General features: G+C 41.4%; 1 protein-coding gene across 1 annotated transcript in view; it reads right to left on the bottom strand.

Annotated features, from left to right (window-relative positions):
• Positions 1-10,018, bottom strand: part of CUNH1orf159 (chromosome unknown C1orf159 homolog) — a 33,626-nt gene extending 23,608 nt beyond the window's left edge. The window contains exons 1-3 of the mRNA XM_018560940.1: positions 9,913-10,018; positions 5,094-5,166; positions 1,317-1,386 (exon numbers count right to left, since the gene is read on the bottom strand). Of these exons, the coding sequence (XP_018416442.1) occupies positions 1,317-1,386; positions 5,094-5,165 (142 nt within the window). The 5' untranslated portion in view covers position 5,166; positions 9,913-10,018. The remainder of the gene's footprint in view (positions 1-1,316; positions 1,387-5,093; positions 5,167-9,912) is intronic.
• Between the last annotated feature and the right edge of the window lie 2,032 nt (positions 10,019-12,050).

The following is a 12,050-nucleotide window of genomic DNA, read 5'->3' as shown; positions in this document are numbered from 1 at the left end:
CGCGGGTCAGTGTACAAGCTGAGGGTGGGGGCATGTAGGCTATATGCAGACACTGCCATTTTGCCCATGGAGCCGACGGGGGCTCTTTAAATGGTACCTGTAAGGTTGGAAAATATGTGAGCCATGATTGCTGAATTTGTTTTAAAAATATGAAAGCTACGAACTTGTCATTATGATCCTGGCTTCTCTAACTGGAGAACCAGTGACCTAGGAGAAGCATACTAGACAGAGTTCACTAGTTTTAGACTTCAATTGACACATGCATGCTCCAGGTCAGTGACACATTGAGGGGAATTTATCATAACTGGAGCAGTTGCCCAGGGCAACCAATCAGCTTCTCTTTTCTGTTTGTGAAGTTAAGATTTGAAAATGAAAGAGATGCTCCAGTTTTTGTCTGTTCCAAGATCAGGATGACATCTCTCCAGTTTGAATCTTTAAAAAGAAAACCGTGTATCTGCTTAAGTTGCTTCTATGTGGCAGGATAGTGCATAAAAGTACCATTAAGCGATTTATTTCTACTGTGGAAAGTCTGCAAAGATTGCAATGTGCCCTTCATACTTTTATTGTGAAAGATTTTGTATTAATATGAAGATTGCACTGGGAGTTACACAGTAACAAACTGCTGTCTGCAGAAACATGAAAGTGGGTTTTGGTAGAATATTGGTCTTTGTTGCACTTTTATCTGCAAAAACGTGTATAAGGGTTATGATGTGATTGAGTGTATCGGCTTTAATCAGCCACTGCTGCTGGTACGCGTCGCTGTAAAACTGGGCTTATTCAGGTAAGCAATGCAAACTGCAGGGATATTCAGCATAACCCAACAGCAACCAATCAGGCTTCAGATTTAGGTCAGATTGGAGCAAGATTAATTAAATCCTGTTACGAGTTACAGCATTTTGCACATTTGCCACAATCTGAGCATGCCCAGCCATGGAAACGGACAGACTATTTTTATTTTACAAACATTGCTTACACAGGGGAGGAGGATCCACAATATAAGGAGGGCGAGTTCTATACCTCAAATGTCATCTTAGTACAAGAACACCAACCCTGTCATAGAAAGCATGTGACAACTACATGCAATCCAGATGTACTTTCGGATAATTAATGGACATAGTACTTATTTTAGCAGCCTGCACTGCTAATAAGATGCAAAGCCACAGATATTGAAGACATAATTAAATCTTGCTGTCACACAGCTTCCATACTTATGCAACAAACCTTCATTATACGCAAATTATAGCAGTATTTCTGTAATTAGACAGAAGCCTGGTATAGCTGACATTTGTTGGCACTGGCAAGTTAAAAATAATTACCTGGACTGCATCTTTGGTCAGCAGGGCATGAGCCATTTAAAACCAGCCTTTCACTACAGCAATCTGAGACCTGGCAGAAACAAACAAGTGAAGATTAATCTTATTGCCAATTACATCTATGTTTATATATAGACTGAACAATACAAAACCATCTAACAAGAACTCGGAGAGAGGGGCAACAATGTGATTTTTAATGTTACCAACAAAACTGGCACACGGACATACTGCTTCCAATCAGGTAATGGTTTCTTAATAGGCTAGTATTGGGAGACAATTAAAGGACACCCTCAGATTGGCTGGATTGTAGTAGACATGTTCCATCTTCCTAAATAGCCAAACTATAGTTATACCTTAGAGTGCACATCAGACTAAAATAAAAATATATATTCAGTACATCTCTGCAATAAATGTACATTTCTCCTTGTTTTATCACTTCCAAATTCCCTGCAAGTACAAAAATAAATAAATACCAGTTGACCTGCCAGAAATGTATACAGTTCCTTAAAGTGACATTACATTCAGGAATTAAATCTTAAAAATGCATTCAAATACCTTAACTAGTAACAAAAATGTATCTTATTTGTGTATCGCTCAGCTTCAGATCCTCAAATCATCTCTGAATTGGTGCCGACACTGTCCTTCCTTCTGGAGGGTGACTACTTTTGTTCCCCATGGTCCCTGTGTGTGTTGTAAAGTAGCCACTGCTCCAAGCCCGCTCTTGTGATGGGCTACAATCTCAATACAAATTAGTAAACTAAACATGAGATTGTAGTCCATCGCAGGAGCGAGCATGGAACACACGCAGGCAGTGGCCGACCTAATAAACAAAGTAGCGTGCTGGACTTACCCGAGACCCTGCAGAGCACACCATAGATCCTGCATAGCCCACCTGAGAGTCTCTATGGTGGGCTCTGCAGGGTCCCAGGTGGGCTGGTCTGGTCGTCTGGTCGTCAGGGTCCCTTTCCCAGTACATCCTCCAAACTCTTCTTACCTGCTGCTGCTAGGGCCCGGCCTCCTCCACCCCCTCCCCTGTCACCTCTGCCATGCCGGTACAGTTGATACCCATGTAAGAGGCCCCCCATGCCTGTCACATGGGTACCGGTCATACCCCCCCGATGGCGGTGTTCTATCAAAGTTTGTGACCACGTTAGAATGTGTGATCGGTGACGTGGTCACACGTTTTAACGTAATCCCGCCAGGTTTTTTTGCGGTTGAATGTGTGACCGCCAATAGGTGAAGCATTCCAGCGCTTTCCAACTGTTCCAGGGCAGATCGGCATCGCAGATCGTATATGTGCAGGAGAACAGATCAGCCCTGAAACAGCTGATCGGTCCTGAAATGTCACTTCTATCCGATCTCACATTCCACCGTACTCACAAAGTCGGATAGAAGTGACATTTCAGGACAGAACAGCTGTTCCAGGGCAGATCGGTTCGCCTGCATATACGATTTGCGATGGCGATCTGCCCGGGAACAGATTACAAAGCGTTGGAATTCTTCACCTATTCCACCACTGAAAAACTGGGCGAGATTACGTTAAAATGTGTGACCACATCACTGGTCACACATTGTAACGTGGTCTCAAACTTTGATAGAACAGTTTGTATCCAACAGTAAACCTAAAATTTCAACATACTCTTATTTGCTGGGAGTTTCAATGCAGAACAATACACCAGTCATTGGGCATTACCAAGAAGCGAGAGAAGTTTAAATGCAATTCTAAGAGATTAAAAAATAGTAATACAAGTGGCTGAAATACTTGGCTTTTCTGAAGAACTCTGCTATAGGCTCCCTTGTGTGTTGTCCACATATCTGAAGACCTAGGCCAGTCTAAACTCTAATCCCAACTTAACAGAGATCGCCTAAGATTTTAGATAGGAGGCCAGCGCTGAAAAGTGCACTCCAGTCAAACCTGAAAATTAGGAGAACGGCTCACCCGTTTAGTGTTATCAACCAGGTAATCTTCTTTTGGCGCAAGAGATGAATTCCCAAACACTCTATGCAGGCTCCTTGCTAGGTTTCACATAAAAATGGCTTGATGTTCAATACAAAAATATATATATATATATCAGAGCTGGACAAATCCCAGGATCCATGGCGATCTTAAAAATAATAGCTGGTGTCTAACTTTTTGAGGTTTCTAGTTGTTGTCCATGGAGCTGGCTCCTAAAGAAAATCCTGCTGGCTTCTGGATTGGATAGACTGGCTCCAAAGTTCCACATTAATTTGTTTGCCCGATATATGGTAAGCACAAAGAAAATCTCCCAGCCACCAATCAGATTCAAACTTGCCTGGCATGTCTGAATGCGATTTGTGATACTGAATATAGAGTGGGAAAAGTAGGTCAACGTTCAAGGCCCTCAACCTTTCCTGCCACTGGAATTCCAGCTGCCGGCTAAGGAGCTCAACTATGCTCACAGCTAGAGGAGAAAGGAATCTGCACACCAATGACATCAAAAAACTTTAAAAGGAGTACTATGGGGTAAGTGTTTTCCCCCATAGTTCTCCTAAGGGTCACGGGAGGACATACAGGTAAAACTCAAATAATTAGAATATCGTGCAAAAGTTAATTTATTCTATCTTGCTTTGCATGTAATGAGTCTATCTCATATATTAGTTTCCCCTTTTAAGTTGCATTAGTGAAATAAATCAACTTTTGCACGATATTCTAATTATTCGAGTTTCACCAGTATACTAGCGTCCTCCCGTGACCCAAAGCTCAGTAGCTCGCGCTATACTGAGACCGCCACAGCCGGGATGGATCCTGACATTTCTGTCGAGATCCACCCAGCTGCGTGAGTGACAGCTGGCTTTTCCTATCTAGAGACAGAGCCAGCTATACCCGCCCCCTCCTGGGCTGGGGGGAATCGGAGAGGGGGGAATCCGAGAGTGACAGTCATGGCTCTCTGCAGGGAGATGATCGAGAAGTGAGCGAGCGACGGTATGTGTTTCGCTTACTTCCCGATCTATTGAGCAGACGTGTGACAGTTTCATTGTCCCAGGTCGGCTCAGATTATGAGGATGAGTGATTTTCACTCGCCTCACAGTTCTCCTTAACGTCTGGATCTCTGCAAATCAAGCCTGCATTGGATGAAACACGTTAGTGGGGAGGTCCCAGGAAGGGGCTGCTGTGTATTATGTCAAGACTCATATAATCTTTTCAAGGTCTGACATCATCAGTGTTCGACTTCCTGTTTCCTACCATACAGAGGCTTCAGAAGTAGACTCCTAGTGATCCTGTGGGGTGCTCTCTAACTAATGGCAGCCTAAATCCAAAGAACTCAGATTACATAGTATTTGATAATCCCACATCTAGTCTGTGTTTAGGTTTTGAAATAAGTTTTGAAATAAGTTTTCCCATTTTATTTAAGTGATCGAAGGTGAACTTTCTAAGCTTAGTACATTGCAGTGTTTGCTTGTTAGCATTAGAAGATTACTGACAATAATTAAGCTTACAATAATTGCCTGAAACTACTTTTACAGGGAGCCTGGAGCAGAATGTTGTCCAGTAAATGTAAATATTTCAGCCCTTCTGTTGCGATCTATTTATCCATCTCAGAATAATAGCAAACATTGCTTTGTGTTAACATTTGAGTGTTCTTTCCACTTTAAATTGAAATTTCCAGTGTGACAGTATTGTGAATGCATGCATGTATCTGCTCCCTATCAACTGTCACTTATCTTTCAGTTCCTCGTATGTGTCCTAGGTCTAAAGGCCCTATGAGAAGATCAGAGCAAGGAACACGCCAATAAAGACAAATACTATCAAATACATACCAAAGAGCTCACTGATTCTCCCAAGGATTCCACAACTAATCTTCCCAGGAGAATGATGCCGGGTACAGCCATTCTATTACAAGAAAACCACCATCAGACATGTGTATTGGTATCCAAGTAGCAGAAAAAAAAACAGTGTCAAGAGAAGACAAATGCACGAGGGACAACCACAGCCTTAAATGCCCTTTCATTGTCTTATTCTCTCTCTCTCTGCATATATACTGTATGGGGCACTTTATGTAGACTGGAGTAAAGAAATAGTGGCGTGCGAATGGATTACAGTTGCCAATTTTTGTGTGAAGGTTAGACAATACTGATGCATCTGATTGGTAGACATGGGCAGTACACTTTTCCTTCACTTGTACAAATATGAAGCAGTATCAGAACTCTTTAACAATGTCCTCTGAAATTAAAGGAGAACACTTGGTAGTCCTAAAGTGAATCTCCAATCAACAAAATGTTCTCAGGTATCTGGGGTTTGATAGGGCCTATGTCAATGGGTTTTCGTTCGCTTCAGGCATGTATTGCAATCCCATACAAGTCTATGAATATGCAAAACTGACTTGAAGCAGGTCAAATGCAGGTCAGAAGGAGGTCCACCACAGGTTACATACACCTGTCAATAAATTTGGAATGAGTTCAGAAGTGTCTCAAATTAATAACAAACTGATGGTACTGACACAAGCCCCAAGCCTGTCAACACAGACCCTTACAAAGAGTTTCCCTCACTTCCTGCCCTAGTGACAACAGTTTCATCACACAGGAAGATAGGTTATATCTCTAAAAGCAAAAGCAGACCAAAACTATTTTTTTTGTTAAGCAGGTTAGAGGAAAGTCAAGAACCCCCATTAACTTTGTACTGATGTCTGTGCCTGTTGCAGATTTGCCCACACTTCCTGTCTAGTAAAAACATTGTCACCAAAACAGCAACAAAGTGATTCATAACTCTAAATATGGAATATGGTTCTTGGTGCCATCTAACGGTGGTGGTGCCATGTGAAAGGCATCTGCCCAACGTAAAGAGTGATAAACAGATACATAGTGAGGAAAAATCTCTAACAGAGCCCTGGACAGCAGTAAAAACCAGACTTGGGTTGGGGTTCTGATCCGTCCTCACGCTATCTAAAAAAAAAAAATTATGGCGGGATGTACACTTTAAAAAAAAAAGGTTATTTCCCCTCATAATCCACAGAATGGTGTCTGCAATAGAAGCTTGAAATTACTTACCAATCCAGTATGCAGGGCTTCTGATTTCAAGTGATGCAGCCTCTACTCAAGTCTACTCTATAAAGTCTTTAGCATTTTACGCTTCCAGAAGTGCCTGGGAACTCAGGTGTAGGTTATGCACCTTGGGACTCCCTCACATAAAATTCATTGACTTGTCCAGGAAGGAGTGGGGGGACGGACGGGTTTGTTTTGATCTTGATCAAAGTTGTTGGAATTAGGAGAACCTGATGGACATCACGCTTCGAATCTCGGCCGGTTTGATTTGAAGTGTGGGTGCTGCTGTTGGCACCTTTCGGACCGGCATCCCTCGATCAGCTGATCGAAGAAGCATGTTGAAATCATTCTTGGCCGAACAGAGTGAGCAGCCAATAAGCTGGTCACTCTGGGTATTCTGACAGCGGCTGCTGTCAAAATACAATGGGGGGAATTTATTAAAACTTTAGCAGACAAAATCTGGAGCAGCTGTGCATGGCAACCAGCTTCTCTCTTCAGTTTGTTAAGTTAAGATTTGAAAATGTAAGCGAGAAGCTGATTAGTTGCCGTGCATAGCTGTTCCAGATTTTGTCTGCTCCAGTTCTGATAAATTCCCCTCATTGTTAACTGCGGGAGATTCCTTGATCAATGCTCAAAAGCATGAGTAGAGGAATCTTTTCTATTTTCTTCGTTCAGCCGGCAGGTTGAATGAAGAAAATAGAAAAATGTGTCTACCCAACTTTATATCCACCCTAGTAATTGGAGGATGAGGTTAAACAGGGAGGCCAATTCATTGGGCGCTATTTAAAAATCCAGTTTTAGTGGAGGGGTTGGGCTGGCTGGAATACAAAAGGTATTTTTACGACCTAGTCATAGCACACCATTGATCGATTTTTAGCCGACTTCCCTTTTAGCGCTCCTCTATTTTAAAGACCAATCCTTGCCCTTGCAAAGCCAAAATAACTTATTTTTTTCCTGCCTGGTTGCTATGTAACCAAGAACGTTATCAGTAAGCCTGTGGATGAGTTTCACATGCAAGGATCTGCCATTAAAAGAAAAATCAATGTAGCTTGGAGGAACGGTTACAGTGTGGAACAGCTGATAATAAGAGCCTAAATCACCGTGGCATGCCATCTGCGAGTGACAGGGAGATGGGTCGAGGGAAACCAATTCCCAGCACACACTGCCTGCACAGTCACCGCAGCAGCAGATGAAAAGGTCACGCATAACAATCATGCATAGACAAAACCTCTGCTTGTCACAGATATAGATACAGCGTGGATAATCTCTCTATTTGATATTCAATTCTGGAAAGACTGTCAGAGCCATGCCGTACATCGAGACAGGATGGCTGCTCACAGAGATTAGTTACAACCACAACTCCTTATGCTAATACAATAAAAAAAATACTTATGAAAAGTCATTAAAAAGTAGACATTTTGTAACACAATTTTATATTTAGAAATAATTAAACACGTCAATGAATTATGTAGTGAAAGGAACTCAAGAACTAAAATGGAGCTTGTTCACATGGAAGTTTGTAGCCCTATATTTCTTGGTCATATTTTTGTATTTGAACCTGTCCCATCCTCAAAAAGCTCCTGTGTAAAGCTGGCCATACACCAATTGATTTCTTTGTTCGGAACAGAGATAGGAAGGGCTGGGAAAAAATTGGAAAAATAAGGGGTGGGGTTTCCCCTTTTTTTTTCCAAGGCCGTTTTAATTTTTTTCTGGAAAAATTGAAATAAAAAAAAAAAAGGAGTGCGGAATATGTTCTTTTAAAATGATAAAATAATATATCTTTGACATGGTATTCAAACTATATAACGTGAAGAACTTAAAAGGAGATCTATGAGGTGAGTGAAAATCATAGTTCGAGCCGATGTGTGACAATGAAACTGTCACACGTCGGCTCAAATGATCGGAAGGTGAGCGAATGCATTCCGTTGCTCGCTCACTTCTCGATCATGTCCCTGTAGAGAGCCGTGACTACTAGTCACGGCTCCCTGCAGGGATTATCCAACCCCCCCATCCCCCACCCCGCTCCTCCAGTGCTGACGCTCCTCTAGATAGGCAGAGCCAGCTGTCACTCACGCAGCTGGGTGGATCTCAACAGTAATGTTGGGATCCGTCCCGGCTGCGGCGGTCTCAGTGTACCGCAAGCTGTAGCTGGCGATATACTGAGCTTTGGGTCACGGGAGGACGCTAGTTTATGTCCTCCCATGACCCTTAGTAGAACTATGGGGAAAAGCTCTTACCCCATAGTTCTCCTTTAATGAAAGATTTCTGAGACTTTATGTAAAGTTAAATTATTGCACATGGTCTCAGCTGAAGACAATCAAATCCTGGAATACAATACAAGTAACACTGTACTTCTCAGAGGAATTCTTAAACTCAAAAAGTAATACGCATTTCTGCCACTAGTGGCACTGCAGAGGAAAGGCTCCAGATTAATTAGCTTGTGGACTCTATCTTGCACCTTCTACAGTTGGGTGATTGTTGGTGTTATAGTAAATTATAGTTTCTGTCCTCTCAGGTAAGAGGGGACATTTGTCTGACAAATTAGTTTACCTTTATAACCTTCAAAGGATTCCTAATAATGTTCTCCCCCATCACAGTATAAAAAGTTTACCTGTAGTCTGCTCAGTAAATAGTTTTTTTTCCTCCTCTCAGTAAAATGGTGAGACCAACATCTAGAGTTTGGAAACATTTCTGCAGTGAAACTTCTGCTGAGAGCAAAGCTGCAATTTGCAAACATATTCTTGCTTGTTTTGTGGCTTTTGAGGGAAAGGGGGTGGTTACCTGTTCTCATGTATAGTTGAAATGTTATTAACATATACAGTCCTTGTTATTCCATTTGTAATAAAAAATTACATTTTAAAATTAAAGTTTAGTTTATTTACTGAATAAGCTGTACTTATATTTCAAGCACAATACTTTTATATACACTGCATTTCACATTCCTAGAGTAACAAAATGACTTTCACTTTGTAAAACTACTCCACATTTGTTTTTTCAATTTGTCCTAAAATTTCAATTTTTCAGGAAAAAAAAAAAAAAGGGAAACATAACGTTTTTTCTGATGGCTTCAAAATTCCCAGAAATTTTACATCTCTAGTTCAGAATGTAGATTGAGCACAAAAAAATTAAAAATCGAAAAAGTATGGATGGATCTCCTGCTGCTATTGTTTTCTCATAGCCAGCACCTGCTGTTGTCAGAATACATGTACAGTAACTACAGCTGATTAAGCAAATGACTTGAGTCAGCAGGGCCACCCCACTAGAAGAATTTTGGGCAATTCCAACAGTGTATGGCTAGCCTTAAAAGGAGATCTATGAGGTGACTGATTTCCACTGATCCTCAGTTAGAGCCGACCTGTGACAAATAAGATGTCACAGGTCGGCTCTATTGATCGGGAAGTGAGCAGAAACATGTCGCTGATCCACTCACTTCCCGTTCGTCTCCTTGCAGTGAGCGGAGACTGTCACCACTCCACTCAGGGATTCCCCCCTCCCCTCGCCAATCCTTCAGCACTGAGTGGAGGAACAGACATGGCGGGCACAGCTGGCTCTGCCTCTAGATAGGATAAGATTGAAATATTCAGGGAAATTGACTTACACAGTCCATAGGTAACATAAATGCCCACATTTACTTTCTACGACATAACATGATTTAAGGAGAGAAGGGCTCAGTGACAAGTGCCTGCTCGTCTTAGTTCGGCAAACTTCTCAGGAAAGTCCAACTTGTCCGCTACAATGTGCTGCTGAAAAAAAAAAAGAATTAGTCATCTGTAAAGTGTAGAATGCAATACAACCAGATAATCTACAGTATGCCATACAGACCATCACACATACCATGGTACACTAGATCATGTGCTGACAATATTACAGTGTTTAATAGACATGTGCGCCCGTAAAACAAATTGTTTTGGATTTTTCATTTTTTCGTTTTTTGGCATTCAGGTCCAAAAGTGGGATTCGGACAAAATCTGAATTTTTGTTAATTTTGTTCGCAGTATTATGTACGAACGCATTTTCATTACAGCAAAGTGACATTAGACAAAAAAAAAAAGTTGCCGAAGAGAAAAAAAAAAAAAAAAGTGCTTCCCTTGTTAGGACCTCTGTCAGATACTTATTGCGGTCTTTGTCCCCACTGGGGAGATTTTTTTTTTCTTCAATGTAAGGAATTTTTCAAAAGTGTGGTTTGTTTAATTACATTTAATCCTATAGTGAATGACAAGGGCTAACAACTACCCCTTGCTCATTCACAAGTTGTGGGGCTGACATTTGGTCACCTCCTCTATGAAAGGGGATACCCAGATGCAAATGAGCCCCCTGCCAACAGACCCCCACAACCATCGGGCCAGGGTTGTGGGGAAGAGGCCCTTGTCCTCATCGGCATGGGGACAAGGTGCTTTTTCGTGGTTTTTTTTTCTCCCCATGTGGCTGCCAGGTCAGGGCCTGGTTTAAAATTTTAGAGGAGACCTCATGTTTTTTCTTTTTTTGGTGTTGGGGTCCCGCTTAAAATTCCTACCACACCTAAAGAGTGGGGTTTTTTTTTAGCCCAACACTTTTTTTCTGGACATTGGGGGTCCCCCCTAACATTCCTAGTTTACCTAAAGGGTCTGGTATCAATTAAGGGGAACCTCACACTTATTTTTTTAGTGCAGTTAGATGCAGGTAAAATAGGACAAGCAGTACTTTTTCTGACTACATCTGAATGGACTGCAATGGTGTGAATTAGGCACAAGAAAGCCCATAGGCCTAATGTTGTGATGTATTTTGACTGCAGCAGTCAAAATAAACGGGTTGCTCATTGACTCTCTACCTCTTCTGAAAATCTGTTCCAAGCATCCACTACTCTATCAGTAAAAATATTGAAAAAAGTCACTTTTGAGCTTTCCTCCTGCTAGTTTGAGGTTATGTCCCCGTGTTCTTGATCTTAGCTTCATATTCAGAATACTGCCCTCATAAACCTTGTGCACATTCCTAATCTGTTCGGAGGTTTCAATCAGCCTCCGGTCTTTGAGGCTATACATAATAAAACTGCAAGAAACTAAAAAAATGCACATACCTCTCCATTCTAGGCCTTGGTTCATGAACTCGAAGTTTACTATGTGGAATAATGGACAGTTTTCAGTAAATAGTGTTCTTTACAAGAGCTTCTGATTGTTCTTGAAAAATGCAAAACAAATAAAATATAAGAAAAACCCCAATTAAGTCTCATGCAAGGTCATAGCGGTCATATAAACAGCATCTAAAAACAATCTCTCCAGGTATCCGATCACTTTCTTTATGAAAACAAGTTTTACATACAGCAGCTACCTGATGGAGATCTAGAAGTGATTTAAAAGTGCGACAGGAAGAAGTACTTCCTTCCTGCAAATTCTGACCAAGGTGAGATGTTGACATTGGCTGCTTTTAATAACATGAAAATATTGAAAGAAGAAAAAAACTATCGGAAAGGGTTTTTATATTTGTTTGTATAAACAAGCAATGGTCAGCAAAATAGAATTTGTTCTACACTGAATACTTGTCCTACCATTTGTTACCAGCATCTGAACTGTTCTTGCTGACCCTAGTAATCTTCCATTTCATGTGTTCGCTGCAGTATGAGAAATAGAAAGGCAGAAACAAATTATTCCTTATTCTTAAAGCCCAACTCCGGCCTTTAGGCGTATTTGAGTCTCTATCTCTACGACTAAGCCCGGATAGGGTGAAACGCGTCAGTGTGCGGATCTGAGATGGAACTAAATG

This window comes from Nanorana parkeri, unplaced genomic scaffold (assembly GCF_000935625.1).
Source record: "Nanorana parkeri isolate BGI_ZX_2015 unplaced genomic scaffold, ASM93562v1 scaffold489, whole genome shotgun sequence".
NCBI lineage: Eukaryota > Metazoa > Chordata > Amphibia > Anura > Dicroglossidae > Nanorana > Nanorana parkeri.
This window is presented reverse-complemented; position numbering and strand designations above follow the sequence as displayed.